The sequence below is a fragment of the Mobula birostris genome, chromosome 4, assembly GCF_030028105.1.
Source record: "Mobula birostris isolate sMobBir1 chromosome 4, sMobBir1.hap1, whole genome shotgun sequence".
NCBI lineage: Eukaryota > Metazoa > Chordata > Chondrichthyes > Myliobatiformes > Myliobatidae > Mobula > Mobula birostris.
This window is the reverse complement of record NC_092373.1, coordinates 166543046-166562646: the sequence shown is the minus strand read 5'-3', so window position 1 is coordinate 166562646 and position 19601 is coordinate 166543046. Positions and strand designations below refer to the sequence as shown.

The 19601-nt window shown below is 40.8% G+C and overlaps 1 protein-coding gene across 2 annotated transcripts in view; it reads right to left on the bottom strand.

Moving 5' to 3' along the window:
* Nucleotides 1-1750: 1750 nt before the first annotated feature.
* The window catches only part of LOC140196734 (multimerin-1-like), a 68694-nt gene continuing 50843 nt past the window's right edge, over nt 1751-19601 (bottom strand). For both annotated transcript variants that reach the window (XM_072256431.1, XM_072256432.1), the window contains 3 exons: nt 13448-15439; nt 7661-7807; nt 1751-3528 (listed from right to left, as the gene is read on the bottom strand). In XM_072256431.1, the coding sequence (XP_072112532.1) occupies nt 3107-3528; nt 7661-7807; nt 13448-15439 (2561 nt within the window). In that variant the 3' untranslated portion in view covers nt 1751-3106. The remainder of the gene's footprint in view (nt 3529-7660; nt 7808-13447; nt 15440-19601) is intronic.

The window sequence follows — 19601 nt, the reverse complement described above, 5'->3', positions numbered from 1 at the left end:
ATACGAAATGTTTCCAGCAGTTCTACAGTACACTTCTCTTAACTAGTTTGAACTCTGATTATATTGCTTCCTATCACCTGATCAGTGGGTGATGTTTTGGTGCGTCATCTATCAAATCAGAAAATACATTATGGATATAACTTACATGAATTACCTGACTCAGTTGATCCTTCCACAACCAAATTCATACCTTTTCTTTCAGTATATCACCTAAAACCTCATTACTTCTGTGGTACTATATCTTATGTATATACTTACATGGGTAATTTCAAACCATTCCTTGATTAGATTAGATTAGATTCAACTTTATTGTCATTGGGCCGAGTACAGATACAAAGCCAATGAAATGACAGTACCATATGGGTGCAATACTGCTTAGCGCTGTGATGAGAGGTTCAGCAGGGTCACAGCCTCAGGGAAGAAGCTCTTCCTGATCCTGTTGGTGCGGGAGCGGAGGCTCCTGTAGCGTCTACCAGATGGGAGGAGAGTAAAAAGTCCATAGTTAGGGTGAGATGCATCCTTGATAATGTTTTTCGCCCTGCCCAGGCAGCGTTTATGGTAGATATTCTCAATGGTGGGCAATTGGGTGCCGATAATCCGCTGGGCAGTTTTCACCACACGCTGGAGTGCTTTGCAGTCTGATATGGGACAATTGCCATACCACACTGAGATGCAGTTGGTGAGTATACTCTCAATGGTACAGCGGTAAAAGTCGAGCGTGGAAGTAATTAAAAGGACAGAGGTGAGCTTTCTTGATGCTCCGCAGGAAATAAAGGCGCTGTTGCACCTTTTTGATCAGGATGGAGGAGTTCAAGGACCAGGTGAGATCCTTGGAAATGTGGACACCAAGGAATTTGAAACTTGATACACGCTCCACTGCAGCTCCATTGATGTAGGTGGGGTCGTGAGTGTGGCTCCTAGCAGGCCTGAAGTCCACAATGATCTCCTTGGTCTTCTGGGTGTTAAGGGCCAGGTTGTTGTTGGCACGCCACGTGGCCAGATGCTGGACCTCGTCCCTGTAGGCCATCTTATCGTCCCCTCTGATCAGGCCAACCACCGTGGTGTTGTCTGCGAACTTAATTATGGAGCTAGAACCAAGCTGGTGAAGTTTGGCGATCAGCTTGGAGGGGATCACAGTATTGAATGCCGAACTAAAGTCAACGAACAGCATTCTGACGTAAGAGTTGGGGCTGTCCAGGTGGGTCAGGGCAGAGTGAAGTGCCGTGGAGATGGCGTCCTCTGTTGACCTGTTGGTGCGATAGGCAAATTGATGGGGGTCCAGGGTAGTGGGCAGACAGGATTTCAGATGTGATAGAACCAGCCTCTCAAGGCACTTTGCAATGATGGGGGTGAGTGCAACTGGATGGAAGTCACTCAGGCCCGTGGCAGTAGAATCCTTCAGCACTGGCATGATGGTGGCCATCTTGAAGCTTGTGGGGACAACTGCCTGGGCCAGGGACAGATTAAAAATGTCCATGAAGACCCTGGCCAACTGCCCTGCACAGACTCTGAGCACACGGCCAGGTATTCCATCCGGACCAGCTGCCTTCCATACATTCACCCTGCTCAGGGTGGCGCAGACATCGGAGGTGGAAAGTGAAAGAGGCAGTTCACCAGGTGGGAGATCCACCTTGAGGGTGACCTCCCTGTTCTCTTGGTCAAAGCGAGCGTGGAAGTAATTAAGCTCATCAGGGAGGGAAGCAGAGCTGGAAGGGGGCACAGTACTAGGTGGTTTGAAGTCTGTAATGACCTGTATGCCATGTCACATGCGCCGGGGGGTCCGAGGAGTTGACATGCTCCTCGATTCTCTGTTTATATATGTGTTTAGCCTGAGAGATTCCCTCCCTCAGGTTGGCCCTGACTGAGCTGTAAGCCTCCTGGTCTCCAGACCTAAAGGCTGAATCTCTGGCTTTGAGCAGGAGGCGAACTTCTCTGTTCATCCATGGTTTCTGGATAGCCTACTACATCCATGCAATTGTATCTAGAACATAAATCTATCAAATTATTTGAAATCATACAACTATGAATGCTTTCCATGGAATGATTACATGCTGAAATATTGCAAATATTTTGCAGAAGACTGGTTCTGAAGTTGGCCATGAGTATGTTTTATAACCACTAACAATAGTTTACTCATAGTGCATATTTGGGTTGGCTCTAGCTTTGACATTAATTCAATTAATTTATCAAAATTTCAAGGCCCCTGAGACTTCAGTCCTGAATTCATAAGAACGTAACAAAGAGAAACAGGTATAGGCCAATTTGCCCCTTATGCATGCTCTATCACAGCAGATCCTTTTCAATTCCACAACTCCCAGTACAAATGCTTTATTCTTTGGTTCTCTTCATAATAAAGAATTATCTTGCTCCCTCTTATCTTTGGTTTGTCTAATGGACAAAAGAATTACTGAAGCAATGAAAACAACCAACTACTGGCTCTTACCAATGATCCCAAACATACAGGTAGCAGGACAGATGAAGATCTCTCACTTGTTGATCTCAAGTATTTATATGTTTATTACATTTATTCCACCCTCTGGATAAAGTATTATGTTGAAGTGTTTTTGTTTGATAATTCATGCATTTTCCTTCATGATATTTAAACATGAACAGATAAAGCCTATAATTGCAATTTAAATATAATTAATATAGTCACACTTAAAATTAGATACATTTAAGAGTACTTAAAGCAGATAATGACTTCAATCAAATTGAATTTATGGAGGCAAATTCAACCTAGGTTCACATAAGTTCTACCGTGTTGAATAAAATTCTCCGTTATGCTGGTTTAAGTAAGTATTATTTCCAATCTGTCAACTGAAGTGTGCAATCATACACAACAGGAAATACAAGTATTATCATGTGTTTCTAAAGTTTGGAGTCACTGTTGTAATACCTCAACAATAGTTTAGTTCTATCAATTTAAATTCAGAACACAAAGCTAAACATGAGCATCTAAAGTTCGCAATAAATTTCATTTCCATTCCGACAAGACGGGTATATTAAATATATCAGCTGAGTAATTCTGCAGTAACAGATGCATAATATAACCCTGGAGCTTATTTCATTGCTGACCACAAATATATATGTATGTCATTATTTTGTCTTATGTGCGATACAATAGATAGCCACCAAATGTCGTCACAGGTGGAAATTTTTCTGGAATCGAGCCCGATGTCAATCTCAACCAAACACGTTGCCCATAATTAAGTTCCAGTACTGCGTCACCAGTGACAGTCCTGCTGCCGGAAACTCCATTGTCCATACCATCATACTGAAAGGCCAGTTTATCGACTCCATCGACCACCAGGTAACCAGACAAGTGTGAGCTGAAGGACTCGATGGTGTATTTAAAGACATACACACCGAGGAAAGGAACTAAAAACTTCCCACTTGCAGGTGCATAAGAAGCACCATAATTGACGTAGAGATGATTAAATCTGATTGGACCAAAGGTATTCATTGCATAGGTGTGTGCTACGAAGAATGTCACCATCGGAGCATATCTGTAAGATCCTTTTGAGAAATCTGCCAAAGAATTTAAAGGAAGATTGACTAACTAATTTTTAAATGCATCATGCCTCAGTTATACACACAAAATGCCAGCAAAACACAGGAGGTCAAGCAACATCTGTGAAAATAAAGAGTTAACATTCAGGCCGAGACCCTTCATCAAGACTGGAAAGGAAAAGGGAAGACACCAGAATAAAAAGGTGGGGAAGGAAGATAAGCTAGAAGATGTCAGGTGAAGCCTGTGGGTGGGAAGGTCAAGGGCTGGAGAAGAAAGAATTTGATAGTAGAGAAGAATGGACTATGGGAGAAAGGGAAGAAGGAGAGTCTCCAGAGGGAGGTGATAGGCAGGTGAGGACAGAGTGGTGAATAGAAGAAGTGGGAATGGGGAGGGGAAAAGAAATAAAAGAAATACTGGGAGGAGAACTTGATGTTCATGCCATCAGGTTGCAATATATGGAGGTAATGAAAAGAAAAAAAGCAGAATGCAGAATATACGGTATCAGCTACAGAGAAAGAGTGGTGCAGAAAAGTACACAGGCCATGATAAGATACAGTGAGTAATCAAGAGGTCATCATCAGTGTATGAGAAATCTATTCAAGAGTCTGATAACAGCAAGATAGAAGCTTTCCTTGAACCTGGTAGCACACTTTCAAGCTTTTGTATCTTTTGCCTGACAGGAAAGGAGAGAATGACTGGGGTGGAAGGGGTCTTTAATTACTTTGGCTGCTTTCTTTCCCAAGGCAGTGGGAAGTGTAAGAAGAGTGGATGGAGAGGAAGCTGGTTTGAATTAGTATGCAGTTTGAAGGATGTCACTGTGGCAGACATTGTGTTTTAGGAAGATTAAGATTGAGTCTATGAGTCTAAAAAAACTAGAGGCAATCTCTATGCCTTAATGGAGTTAAGAGAGTAATGGAACTTTACAGGGACATTGTTTCCACTGACAGTGGTGTCTTAAACCAGGACTCAGTCTTAAGGTAAAGGCTAGCCTTTTAGAACAGAATCATAGAATCATAAGAAAACAACATGGAAACAAACCTTTTGCCTTCTGAGTCTGCACCAACAATCATCAATCTACACTAACCTCCAATTTTTAAATTCTTCCCACATTTGGAGGAGCAGAGGGATCTGGGGGTACATGTCCACAGATCCCTGAAAGTTGCCTCACAGGTAGATAGGGTAGTTAAGAAAGCTTATGGTGTGTCAGCTTTCATAAGTTGAGGGATAGAGTTTAAGAGTTGCGGGGTAATGATGCAGCTCTATCAAACTCTGGTTAGGCCACACTTGGAGTACTGTGTCCAGTTCTGGTCACCTCACTATAGGAAGGATGTGGAAGCATTGGAAAGGGTACAGAGGAGATTTACCAGGATGCTGCCTGGTTTAGAGACTATGCATTATGATCAGAGATTAAGGGAGCTAGGGTTTTACTCTTTGGAGAGAAGGAGGATGAGAGGAGACATGATCGAAGTGTACAAAATATTAAGAGGAATAGATAGAGTGGACAGCCAGTGCCTCTTCCCCAGGGCACCACTGCTCGGTACAAGAGGACATGGCTTTAAGGTAAGGGGTGGGAAGTTCAAGGGGGATATTAGAGGAAGGTTTTTTACTCAGAGAGTGGTTGGTGTATGGAATGCACTGCCTGAGTCAGTGGTAGAGGCAGATACACTAGTGAAATTTAAGGGACTGCTAGACAAGTACATGGAGGAATTTAAGGTGGGGGGTTATATGGGAGGTAGGGTTTAAGGGTCGGCACAACATTGTGGGCCAAAGGGCCTGTACTGTGCTGCACTATTCTATATCCTATATGTTCTATGTTCTACTTTTGTCACTTCTCCCATAAGACATAGGAGCAGAATTAGGTCATTTGGCCCATCAGGTCTGCTCTGCCATTCAATCATAGTTGATTCTTTTTTTCCCTCCTCAACCTTATTCCTCAGCCTTTTCCCTGTAACCTTTGATGCCATGTCCAATCAAGAACATTTCAATCTCTGCCTTAAGTACACCAATGTCCTGACCTCTGCAACTGCCTGTGGTAACAAATTCCACAAATTCCACCCTCTGGATAAAGAAATCTCTCTGCATCTCTGTTTTAAATGGATGCCCCCTATCCTGAGGCTCTGCCCTCTTGTCCTAGATTCCTCCACCATGGGAAACATCCTCTCCACATCTACTCTGTTTAGGCCTTCTAACATTTGAAAGGTTTCAATGAGATCCCCCCTAATCCTTCTGCATTCCAGCGAGTACAGGCACAGAGCCATCAAACATTCCTCGTATGATAACCCTTTCATTTCCCGGAATCATTCTTGTGAACCTCCTCTGAACCCTCTTCAATGCCAGCACATCTTTTCATAGATTAGGAGCCCAAAATTGTTCACAATACTCAAGGTGAGTCCTCACAAGTGCCTAATAAAGCCTTAACATCACCCTTCTCTTGTATTCAAGACCTCCGGAAATGAATGCTGACATGGCATTTGCTTTCTTCACCACTGACTCAACCTGCAAGTTAACCTTTTGGTTGCTCTGCAGAAGGACTCCCAAGTCCCTTTGCATCTCAGATTTTTGGACTTTCTCCTCATTTAGAAAATTACCATACATTTTCCAGCATCTTATTTCATTTGCCACTTTTTTGCCCATTCTCCTAATCTGTCTAAATCCTTCTGCAGCCTACCTGTTTCCTGAACACTACCTGCCCCTCCACCAATCTTCGTATCATCCGCAAACTGGGCAACAAAGCCATTTATTCAATCTAAATCATTGATATAGAGCATGAAAAGAAGCGGTTCTAACACTGGCCCCCACAGAACACCACTGCTCACTGACAGCCAACCAGAAGAAGAATCTTTTATTCCCATTCACTGCCTGTTACCAATCAGCTAATGCTCTAACCATGCCAGTAACCTTCCTATAATACCATGGGCTGTTAACTTGGTAAGTAGCCTCATGTGTGGCACCTTGTCAAAGGCTTTATGTGTCCAAATATATAACATCCACTTCATCCCCTTTATCTATCCTAATTGTAATCTCCTCAAAGAATTCCAACAGGTTCGTCAGGCAAATTTTTCCCTTAAGAAAACGATGTTGACTTTGTCCTATCTTGCCGGTGTCACAAAGTACACATGACATCCTTTACAATTGACACCAAGATCTTCCCAACCAATGAGGTCAGGCTAACTGGTCTATAATTTCCTTTCTGCTGTCTTCCTCCTTTCTTAATGAGTGGAGTGACTTTTGCAATTTTCCCATCCTCTGGCACCATACCAGAGTCCAATGATTTTTGAAAGATCATTGCTAATGCCTCCACTATCTCTATCGTTATCTCTTTCAGAACCCTATGGTGCAGTTCATCTGTTCTGGGTGACTTATGTACCCTTAGGTCTTTCAACTTTTTGAGCACCTTCTCTGTTGTAGAGAGAAGGTCTCCCCTTAGGGAAATCAAAGTATGAATGCAGGAAATTGGACTGAGGTAAATCATTGACCATGTTCTTAGTGAATGGAGAACACATCTCTGATCAGGTACATTAGTTACAACTTTATTATTTTCATCTATAAACATTGTTCATTGCAAAATATTTCAGGTTGTGTTTTCATATACGGCCACATACGGTGGCAATGCAATTGAAAATATTTTTGATCTTAAAATGAAAAAGATGGTGAAAGATAATCTGAATATGAATATAAATGTCATAAAATGAGAAAAAAGAACATAACCAACAACATCAGTGTTACCAATTGAGCATTTGGAACATAGTCAGGTTTTTGATTAATTTGCTTTAGGGTATAAATGAAATGCTGAGTAAGTAGCATGCCACAAAGGCTTGCTAAAATTTTGTATCCACTTTACCAACCAAATCAAATCTCATCCAGTTTAATTAATAGGTTTGATATGCTAGAGGATTTGACTGTGCTGGGGTGTCTTTGTTATGGGGTAGCTGCCTGCTGTCCCGTTTAAAGCCACACACTTGAGATCTTACTAATAGGTGCCGGATTATTCCATTGATAAAACAGCCCAAGTGTTAAAATGAAAAGAAACTCAATTTTAGCTCAATCAATTGGAAAATTCCTCAAGTGAAAACAGTCCCCCACTCCATTCTGCAGGATCTGTGAACATTGCTGAGAGGATGAAATAAATGGAAAATCAAACAAACCCACCTGTCTTCAAGGCATTTTCATCCAGTAGTTTAATGTCACAGCTGGGACCACCAAATGGAGGGCGACAGGCACACACGAAGCCTTTTCTTTGATTAATACACGTCCCTCCATTCTGGCATGGGGCACTGTTGCAGCTTATAGACTCCACTACAAATATAGACAGCAAAGGCCATTAGAATGTTAAGATTTAACAATACAGAGACATTTTAAAAATATTCATCCTCCTCCATTCTTGTCAGTCTTTGCTGTCAGGATGATCCTTGTTCTCCGAGGCTGCCATTAGCTTTACGACGTCTGAAAGTTATATCCCAATAATGTAAAATAACTTGCATTTTTACAAAATAAAAATCAACAAAATAAAAAGAAGAAGCAGTCAGAGATATCTAGTTGCTGTGGTAATGTCGGAAGTGTGACAACTGGATCAGCTAATCAGGTTCATTTAGATTTCATTTCCTTTGATTATTGATCTGAAGCCTTGACTCTGTTTCTTTCTGCCCAAATACTGACTGACCTGTTGTGCACTTAGCACTTTCATCTTCACACCTATTCTCTCTGCCCAAATACTGACTGACCTGTTGTGCACTTAGCACTTTCATCTTCACACCTAATTTCGAACTCTTGGTTAATGCGGACAGGTGGGGTTTGCTCTCCTCCCGAAAGTGTGTGCTCTCACTCAAGCTGATACTCACACTGCCATTTACAAACTCATTGCTCCCTCCTCTGACAATAAAAAAATCATCCTTCTTCTGAAAACACTGCCATGCTCAAAGCAAAGATGACAACAATTTATCTCCCCTGATAATGACACCAACGGAGACAAGGCAACACAGCTGATCTGTCCCTACTCCCAGGGGAATAATCCCACTACTCCCCTTTCCCCCCTTCCCCCTCTCTTTACTTCCCAGAATTTCTACAAATTCTCTCTCACATGCCCCTCCACTCTGCAGTGATTCATTTGCTATTAATCCATACTAAAGGTTAATTTACAGTAGCCAATTAACTCCACGTTATACCTTTGGGATCTGGAGCAGTCACACGCAGTCACAGGAAAAACCTACGAACCTCACAATGACGGGACCTGAGGTTAGGATTGAGTCCAAATCCCTGGAGCTGTAAGGTTGCAACAATAACAGCTCACCAGCTTTTTTCCTTAACAATGTGGAAGTGTAGTTTCAAGAATAAACAGTACAGAAGATGTTGATGTAAGGTACTTGCAACCATGCATTAACATTAACTTTAATATATGACTGCTAATGGTATGAAAGTAATCACTTGCAATAGTGTCTCAACCCTCCTCCCCATAGATTGGCAGACACAATCGATGATCAGAAATTATGGATCCTTATGGAAAAATGAAGCCTTTGTGATTCTGCTCGATAGTTCAGTACAAGTGCAGATATGATCAATACTAAATGCATTGTAATGAGACAGTTTATATCACTGCTCCCTTTCACATGGAGCTGCAGATGACAGAATCTGCTATCACACTTCTAATAAAAGCTGACAAGCCTTTAATATCACACAGCACAGGTCAGCTGCACAATCCAGGGGTCCTCTGGTAACTCTCATGCGAAGGATCGGTGTGCTAACATCTGGCTTCAAAGCAAGGTCAGTCCCTTACAAACTTCACACGACAACATTGTAATTCTAGCTTCAAATAAGACAGTGGCAGAGATTTGAAGGCATGTGTATGACAGGCAATCTGTACCGCAGGGAGAGCTGAGATCAGGTAACAGCCACCCCAGCATACCACTCTTCCAATTCCCTTTCTCCTCCAAATTCCTCAAAGAAAAATCTTTTGCAACAGAGCTGTCAGGGAGAGAGATCAAATAAAAAAGCATGGAGATAGATTCACATCTTTGTCGCCTGTCTGGATGCTAATGAAGCAGCTAACCGACTTTTTATGGAGCCCCTGCTTAAAGGTCCATTGATTTTCTGCTTGATAATGAGAATGTGAGCAAACTGTTCTTAGTATTTCGATTGACAGATATCACGAATGGCAAAATAGTGTGGAAAATGACATCAATACACACATGCATACCATCCAATAACTAAAATGAAACTAAACTACATTTTCCATGATTTCAATTCGTCTTCAGCTATCTATGATCCAAATTCTTGACTTTTGTCATCAAATTTCTTTACCACTTTCTGTTCCTTCCAGATGATGCTTAGAGCCTAATTTGAAAGAAAAATACTTTGGAATATTGGAAATCTGCATTAAAACAGAAATTGATATAGGTCAACAGATCAGGCAGTACCTAGAGAGAGAGAGAGAGAGAGTCTGAGAGAGACAAAGAGAGAGAGAGAGAGAGAGAGAGAGAGAGAGAGAGAGGGGGAGAGAGACAAAGAGATAGAGAGAGAGAGAGAGAGTCTGAGAGACAAAGAGAGAGAGGGGGAGAGAGACAAAGGGAAAGAGAGAGAGAGAAAGAAAGAGGGGGAGAGAGACAAAGGGATAGAGAGAGAGAGAGAGAGAGAGTCTGAGAGAGACAAAGAGAGAGCAAAGGGAGAGAAAGAAAGAGAGAGAGAGAGAGAGGAGAGAGAGAGAGAGAGAGAGAGAGAGGGGGGGGGACAGAGAGAGAGCATTTCAGGCCAATGACCTTTCATTAGAGGTGCCAAACTCTATTGATTGAACAAGTCTAGTGCAATGTCTCTTTCTTTGTCATATTGTCAAAATTTAGTTGATTATGTTCTTCACCGTGTTGTGTTAAAGATGATTTATAAATGTAATTCGGCAATGTTGCAATGTTGGAAAGTTAGCTGTCCTTCATTGGATAAAACACTAATAATTTATTGATATTCATATCCTCATCAACCAGAAAGAGCTGAACTTTCACACTGAACATTCACAGATACACACTGCTCTGTTCAATGTCAGATGCTGAAACTGCAGCCCATCTACTTCCAATGTAAGATGTTGAATGAGACTCTTTTTCCTAAAGTCATCATGATCACAAAGCAGGACTTTCTAATACCCTGGCAAGTGTCTTTCTATTCATTCTATTAAAGCATTTTGTCACAGAGAGAACTTCAAACACCATCAGTTTGTTGGCAGCAAATACAATTTTCAGCTGTATATTATTCTAAAAGAAATAGCAAGCGGTTTACTACTAATGTTGTTCGCACTACAAATGGATGGCTCTGTGTGAAGTCAAGAATATTGTGAAGATTGAATTTCCCCCCACTATCAACGGATAAGAGAGACCTCTTTTTCAGACAGAAGCTTCTATTGGGCAAACTGTTTTGCACACAGAAAGGGAAGGTGGCAAGTAATTGCTCAATTGCGCAATGTCAGTCTCAACACTGCTCGATGGATCCTTGTGTACCTCGGGAACACAAGATCCACACAATTCATTACACCACGGTAACACTATAGTTCAATCATAGCTTGTGTTCATCATTCAGTTTATTTAGAACCTAGCAAAACTAGTGTGGTAGCACTGAAGTATATTTTTTATCATTATTATCTCAAATTATAGTCCATAAACTACATTATTAACAAAATCAAAATTACACAGATTTTGAGGTGGGATTTGAATTTGGGCCTCTGGGTTCTTCATCCAATCCTCTGGATTTCTAGACTGGTATCTAAACAACACCACTGATACCCAGAGACGACGTAAGGATTTATATGAGGATGTTGCCTGGGCTGAAGAATTCTACTTTTTGAACACTGAGCTTACTTTTCTGGAGCAGATGAAACTGTTAACTAACTCTGTCAAGGTTGTCAGAAGCCTAGATTATGTGAATAGGAAGACAATTCAGAAACAGCTTCTTCTCTTCCAACATCAGATTTCTGAATGGTCCATGAACCCACAAACACAACCTCATCATTCCTTTTTTTGCACTACTTACTTATTTTTGTAATTCATAGTAATTCAATATCTGGATTCTACTGCTGCTGCAAAACAACAAATTTCATGTCATTTAAGTCAGTGACCATAAGCATGATTCTGATTCTAATTCTGATTTTAGGAGAGAAGTCTAAACCTAGGGGAGATTACTATCAAGGCCAATAGCCGAACAGGATGAATAAACAATCAAGGGTCTGGAATTCACAGTCTGTAAGGATGATAGAGGAAAATGCCTTTTGATTTAACAAGTACCTCGATAAGCACTTGATACACGTTAACTTACAAAGCACAGAACCAGATGATTGGGGATGGGATTGTACCAAATAATTCAACTTTAGCTGATGTCAACCATAAAGCACTGAAAGTTTTCTTTTGGACTGCTGGCTTCTACGACTCATTGGCAATGGTGGTGGCTTCTGATTGAAAATTAAACTGAGTGTTTCAGGTGAATGCTAAAGATTGCATGGCCTTATTCAATGAAGACCAGGATGTTCTGACCTAATATTTACCCATAACCAAAGTCAATGAAGCAGATGAAATAGCTGTTTATATTACTGTTCTTTGTGAGCCTCTCTGCATAAATTTCGGCTGCCGTATTTCTGTACGTTGTAGCAGTGATAGTGATTTAGTGGTTGTAGAGGATTTGGGAATGAAAGGCAAAATGCAAGTTCTTTCTTTCAAGAGAAATAATTTGTGACTTACATCCACTGTACAAGTTGACCCAATATAGTACTTGTTTTATTATTATTCTCTTCCTTCCTATAAATTATATTAGGCCTCACAATCTAAAGTTATTTGTTCATTTTATCATAGTGAAAAAGTAACCTTCAATTAACTTTGGTGAACTCTAGCAAGGGACTACTAACACTACAAAATCTCTTCTATTCACCTTTCTTGTCGACATTTCTCTATGGTACCATTTATGTCTACCTCAATAGTCTCCAGCACTGCAATGCTCTGAGACGTCTGTGTTCTTCTAATTCTGGTCTCTTACACCTTTATTTTCATTGGTCCATCATGCACTATAAACTAAATCAGAAATTACAAAGGAACAGTTGGATAGACCGGAGTTCTTTTCATTAAAAAAGAGGAAGTGAGTTGAGCTTTAATTGGCTACCTTATTCTTAGGCAAGGATGCAGAGAATATTCACCAAAATGTCACCAGGGATGGAATTGTTGAGTTCAAAGGAGAGACAGGGTAAGCTGGGTTTGCTTCCTTTGGAGCAAAAGGCATGGGGAGAGAGGGGAGCCTAGTTAAAGCATACAAAATTATGAGATGTAAAGCTGGGTAAGATAGTAAGAAACATATCCCAAAGCAGAGATCTCTAAAACTGGAATACTGATAATCAGGTAATTGATAATTGGATTATGTATGATATCACTGTGAAAAACTTCACTGTAGGAGGTTCAGAAGGACCTAAGGGAGATTTTTTTACATCCGAAGGGGTGGTAGGAATCAGGAGCACGCTACGTGAGGGGCTGGTGGCAACAGGGACTCCCACAATATTGAAGGAGTATATAGCCAAGCAATATCAGTAAGGCATTGAAGGCTCCAGATCAAGTGCTGGCAAATGGGATTTACATAGTCAGTATGGATGTGGTTGGTCAAGGCACCTGTTTCTATGCTGTATGGCTCTATAGCTCTTAAATGGGGCTGTAACATTTTAAGGGACAGATAGAGTAAGCAGGAAGAAATTATTTCTCTCTGCCAAAGCGCTGACTGTGGCATTGATTTACAGCAATTGGGAGAAAGGAGAAAAAACATTTTTTTCACCCAGAGTATTGTAGAGGCTGGAAAATGCAATAAAGGCAGAAGTCCTTATCACATTTAAACAGTAGATTCACATGCAGTAGAAGAACTTACAGGACTATGGACTATAGGTGGGGTTATAACAGACACAATGGTGTCCAACTTTGTAAATGGTGGAATTACCTGGATCAGAGACCTTGTCGGTATATCTTTGGCTTCTTCCAAAATTGGCTGTGAAGTTGTTTTTTCTGACACCTTTTGTCCTCTTGTACAATTGTTTAACTTGTTTCTGAATCCTTGTAATGTTCCTGACAAGATCATAAATGGCCCTGTCCAGGAACACAGTGATATTGGTGAAGAAGAGCTCAGCGGTGGTCCAACTGGTGATGTGTACAAACTCTCTGAGCTCCTGCTGAAGGGCTGAGATGTTTGGCTTTGCTGCTGGCATGGTAACCTGAGGGATGCTGTTGTTTGCTTGTGTGAGCAGCAGCGATATGTTCTGGCACAGCCCCCGGGTTTGGTCTGATTCCTCCTTCATACGGTAGACCGTCTTGTTCAGATTAGTCCACTTGGCCTGCAGCCCCAGCACTATGCGACTCAACTCTTGATACTTTGGAGGCGCAGGCTGGATCTTAGCTTCTTGCATTATTTTGGGCTTGGTCTTTGGTAACAATTTGGACTTCTCCAGCACAGAGCTCAGCTGAGATTCAGGGGCCAGAGTACGAGATCGATAATCTTTAGTGTCCAGAGAGGAGGAAAGAATGGCTTCCTCGAGACGGTGAATCCTTTGTTGGAAATCTTCAATGCTGATTGCTGTTTTATTTAACAACTGAGATATATTTGTTAAGACTGGAGGCATAATTCTCTCCGGCTCTTCTATACCCTGAAGGACACCTATCATTTCCAATGCATTCTGGTGTCTTGCAACATCAGCTACAAGAATATTAAAGGACTCATTCAACTGATCAAATTGTGGAAACTGGTTTAACTCATTATTTTGCTTTACGGTGCTCTCATCAACCAGCTCTAAAATATATCTCCACAGGTCAGTGACATTATTTTTCAAGATATAGTAATCATCTCTCATTGAATCCATGGCATCATTAATGACAGTCACTGTATCATTTAAACCAGCCTCAATTTCAAGGCGGCATTCAGCCAGAACTCCCCTTAATGATTCTTTGCCAGTTTGGCTCTGGTTTTTGATCAACTGTGCTCCCACTCTGCTTTTGACAAACATACTGAGGCTCGCCACTTCAGAACTGAGTTTGTTCAAACGTTCAGTGAGATCCTGTCTTTGTACATGCCTAGAGTCAGGTCTGATGGTCTCAAGGGGAGGCGCTTGGTTTTCAATCAATTGTTGGAGGATTTCAACGTCATATGATAGATTGCTAATCTTCTCATCCATTGACACAAAAAGGTCCTCTAATCCGGTAAAGGTATCAAAGAATGTTTTGTTTAAGTTGTGCATTTCATTCTCCACTTGGTGCAACCTGGAGCCCAAGGTACTTTGGCACTCTTCAACCATTCCTTGGCAAGTTCTGATTTCCATTTCCTTCTTGCTACTTGCTGATGTTAAGTTTAAGAGCTGCAGTTCATGGGCATTCACGTCACTGTTCAATTGAAATATAAAGCGGCTATTCTTTTTCACATTCTTCATGATGTTGAACAAATATCTTTGTAGCATTTCATCTCTCTGGGTGCCTTCTTGCTCAGGGACATTTTGGAGTATCTGGCTGGATTGATGCAGCTCCTGGGTTTCCATTGCTAGTGAAAAGGTTTGGTTTATTTTTTCTGAGAGGGTATCAGTGCTGTCATATTCCTCTTCCAATTGCCTTAGAAGAGATTCGTGCTTTTCAATTAGCTCCTGTGATGTGTTGTTGCAAGCTCGTGACACATCAGCTCTGAGCACTTTTATTTGCTCCTGAATTTCATGGCGTTCTGCGGGGGATGTCAGATTTTGCTCCACTTTTATGGAGTGGACGTTCCCAGACAGTGACAGAATGCTCTCATTTAACTGCCTGACCATGTCTTTAGTGCTTTGAAGTTCATTATTTATACCGGAGATGGTTTCGTACATCTGAGCGACCATCTCCTGCATATTCCCCTGAAATGATCGAATTTGTTGCGTTACCAGCTCTTTCACCAGCTCCTGAATCCCTCTTGATTTGGTCCCTGAAACAAAATAATGTAGGCAAATTAAATAAGTAATCCTCCTTTATTAAATTGCTTGCATGTCAATCATGTGTCTATTGGCTAGAAAACAAATAAATTAGTTATATTGTAATTTTTTCTAAAGAGAAGAAGAGTCTATAACAAGGGGGCATAGGGTGAAGGTGAAAGAGGAGAAGTTTAAAGAAGCTCTGACAGGCAACTTTTTCACTCAGAAGGTAATAGGTTTGTGGAACGAGCTGCCAGAGGAAGTGGGAGAGGCAGGTATAATTACGATATTTAAAAGACATTTAGACAGGAATATGACAGGAAAGGTCCAGAAGGATATGGACTAAATGCAGGCAAATGTGATTTTTGTAGATAGGCATCTTGGACAGCATAGATGAGTTGGGATAAAAAGCTGTTTCACTCCAAGACTCTATTTCTTTATATTCTCCTATTGACACAACACAGAGTTTCTGAGGAGAAATCCTATTTTGTGAAAATTTGGCAGAGATACCCTTCTGTTGTGTTCCTCTGTAATTATCATGCAGCCTAATGTATTGTATTCCCTGTCAAAACACATAGAACTTAGAATAGTACAGCATAGGAACAAACCTTTTGCCAACAGTGTCTATGCCAACCATGATGCCAAATTAAATCAAATCTCTTCTGCCTATACATGACCCATAATCCACAATTCCCTGTATATTCTTAAATGCCACTATTGTCATTGCCCACTTTAAAGTCATGCCCTCTTCAGATTCCAATAGACTGGAATGAACATTGTTCTTGTTTGCAGATAGAGAGGATATTACTGTCTTGAGGTTTTGGATTTCACTGGTCACTCTTCTGAGTATCCTAGACCAAAGACAGCCCACTGGGTCTCCTATCCTTTCTCCCAAATGGTTCCATCTGCCCATCATCCCTCCTTTACCTGGTCCCACTTAACTTTTTCCTTACTTGTAAGATTGCACTAATTACCCTGCTTTGTTGCCTCCACTTACCAACTCCTAGCTGCTGTCACTCTCTCAAACCATCCTGATCCCAATATAAGCCAATACAGGCAAAATTCCAGACAATGCACAGAGTTTGCCATGTAACCAATCAGTGATGAGACCTCCCTCCCTTTGTCAAAATTGAGTTTCCGTGATGATGACCAACCAATTGATTGATAAGTATATAAGAGCCTAGCATTCAGAGGACATGCCACAAGGGAACAGTGCATTGATGATTTCTCCTTGTATGGAGACGAAACATTTATAAATGTATTGCCAAGATCGGAAAATGACTCAACCCAATTTCTTGACCCCAAATAGCTCCACCTGCCCACCATCCCTTCCTAACCTGGTTCTGACTTTTGCTTGCCTCACCCCTCCTCTTCACTTCTTTATTCTGGCTGCCTCCCCTTTACATTCTCAGATGCAAAATCTAGACCCAAAACGTCAACTATACCTTTGCCTCCATAGAAGTTGCCTGAGCTGCTGTTCCTGCAACAGTTGTTTCTATTGCTACAATTCCAGCCCCTTGTACCACCAGAAAAAAATTCTATTTCACAAAGCATATGGTGACTAAACTTAAAATACACTGAATGAAATTCTCTGGGTATTGTGAGATGATAAAAGATTATATACAAAATATAATACGCGATTTTCTTTATAACCTTGTTATGTGGTTCATACCGATCTGATACAGCTATTAATCTTTCAGTCACACACCCTCACATGCCTCTTGTGTTTCCTCAAAGGCAGGGATAAATATGTGCCAGGGTGAGGAAATCTAAAGTCAACCAACTGATTACATATTGTGAACATATTACAAATTTAACATAAATATGTTAAATATTATATATTTATGTTAAATTTGTAATATATTTAACATAATACAATACTGAAGAAAAAGAAAAATAATGAACATGCTACATTTCCTTAAATCGTTGAGGAAGTGGTTGAGGCAGGTACAATAGACACTTGACAGCTAAGGTTTTAAAGGATGTGGGTCTAACATGGGCAAATGAGACTAGTTTAAATGGGCATCATGGGCAGTTGTGCATTGTTTTGTTTAATTCATGGCACAATCATAGAATTTGATGAAACGTTTGATGAGAAGAGTTTAAACGTCTGTGACAATGTAAACAGGTTAAAATGAAAGTGAACGGAGATTTTAGCTTGGAACAGGCCATTCACACTCACATTTTGCCATGTTTATTAAAAATTCTATGACTCTATGCCATGAATTAAACAAAATAGCTATTAGCTACCTTTGCATTCCAGTGTCTGCCATCTCTTGTGTCACCGTAAAGCTTCTCTCTCTTCCCCAGTGCATTGCCTTCAAATGTAACTTCCCTCACTCAATCTTATGCCTCCAACCTCCCCTCTGCCCTCTGTAGCCTGTAATTCCAAGCTCAAATCTCTGTACGCTTTCATCTTAACCTGCCTACATTGTCACAGACACTTAAGCTCTTCCACTCAAATGTTTTTCACATCAGTTTACATGAAGAAACTCTGTCAAAGAGACTGAATAAGTTTGATGTTTATAATTCCAATAGAGATCAAGAGCGGAGTAAGAATATGTCAGTTTTGCAAAGAAAATTGGGGCAAAGTCTCCACAGCACATCACTTAAATCAGACAGGATACTACAAGTCTCATTCTGGAAATTCCTTATCAATGAAAATCTTAACAATTCTTAGTTTCAAAGCCTTTCAAAGCATTGCTCTCTTCGAGCCCTAGGTCACAAGAATGCCAGACTGTGAAACGAGGCAATTTAGTTTGTATGCTGTGGACTCAATTGCACTGGGACCAGACTGAGCCCAATACATAATTTAACAAATGACCTTTGACCTCTAGTTGCTGTGGACCTGTGTCAATTTCCATTGATTGCATAGGAACCTGCGAATCTGTGGTGACGAGCAGTGTGCATTCGCAGTGTGAGCTGGCTGATCTAAGGGCACAATGCCTTAAGAAAAGAGAATGATTTCACAGCAGCAGTGTACATCAATACTGCAGCTCAGTGTAAAATTTATGACCTATTTGTCTGCTGTCAGTGTAAGCATGTCACCAAAAAGGGCATTCTTCTTGAAAGAAGAAGACAACCTCACCAGCTCTTCTGGGAAGGTTCTTAGCTTTACATGAATGAAGGGCGTGAGCGTGGCTTTAAATCTAACAGCAAGTGTGCATCCTCAGAGTGATAGGAATGAACTGATGTATCCATAACAAATGGTCATACGCAGCTTTTAAAAAATTAAGATTGGCTAATTAATTTATTATCGTCACGTTTTGCAGTACAATGCAAAACTTGTCTTGCACACAATTCATTACAGCAGTGCATTTATAGATGAAAGGAATAAAGATTAGTTTTATTTGTCACATGCACATTAAAATATTGAAACATACAGTAAAATATGTTGTCTACATCAACGACCAATACATTCTGACGATTGTACTGGGCAACCGGTAAGTGTTGCCATGCTTCTGGCACCAACATAGTATGCCCACAACTCACTAACCCTAACTCTAACCATACTTTAACCAACAGGCTCTAGAACCAGAGGGGATAACTTCACTCATCTTCACTCACCCCATCACAGAACAGTTCCCACAATCTATGGACTCACCTTCAATGACTCTTTGTCTCATATTCTCAATATTTATCACTTATTTATTACTATTATTATCATCATTTATTTTTTTCATTTTGTAATTGCACAATTTGTTGTCTTTCGCACATTAGTTGAATATCCACACTGTTGGGAAAGGTCTTTCATTGATTCTATTGTGTTTCTTGTATTTACAGTGAATCCTCACAAGAAATTGAATCTCAGGATTGTATACAGCAACATATAGAAACTTTGATAATAAGTTTACTTTGAACTGTGGACTTCTTGGGAATGTGGGAGGAAACTGGAGTAGCCGAACGAAGCCCATGTGATCATATGGGGAACATACAACCTCTTACACCAGTGGCAGGAATTGAACCCTGATCGGTAATCACTGGCAGTGTAAGGCATTGCGCTAACTGCTGTGCTGACACGCTGCTATTGAGGTAGTATAAGCTACAAACAGAATGCAGAATAAAGTCACAGAGAAGGTGCAATGTAGGTGGACGCTACAGTGCAAGATCGATTGTAAGGTCATGACAACGACCTTGCCAGCAATTCTAGGGTATTAAAATCAAATCAATGAGAAA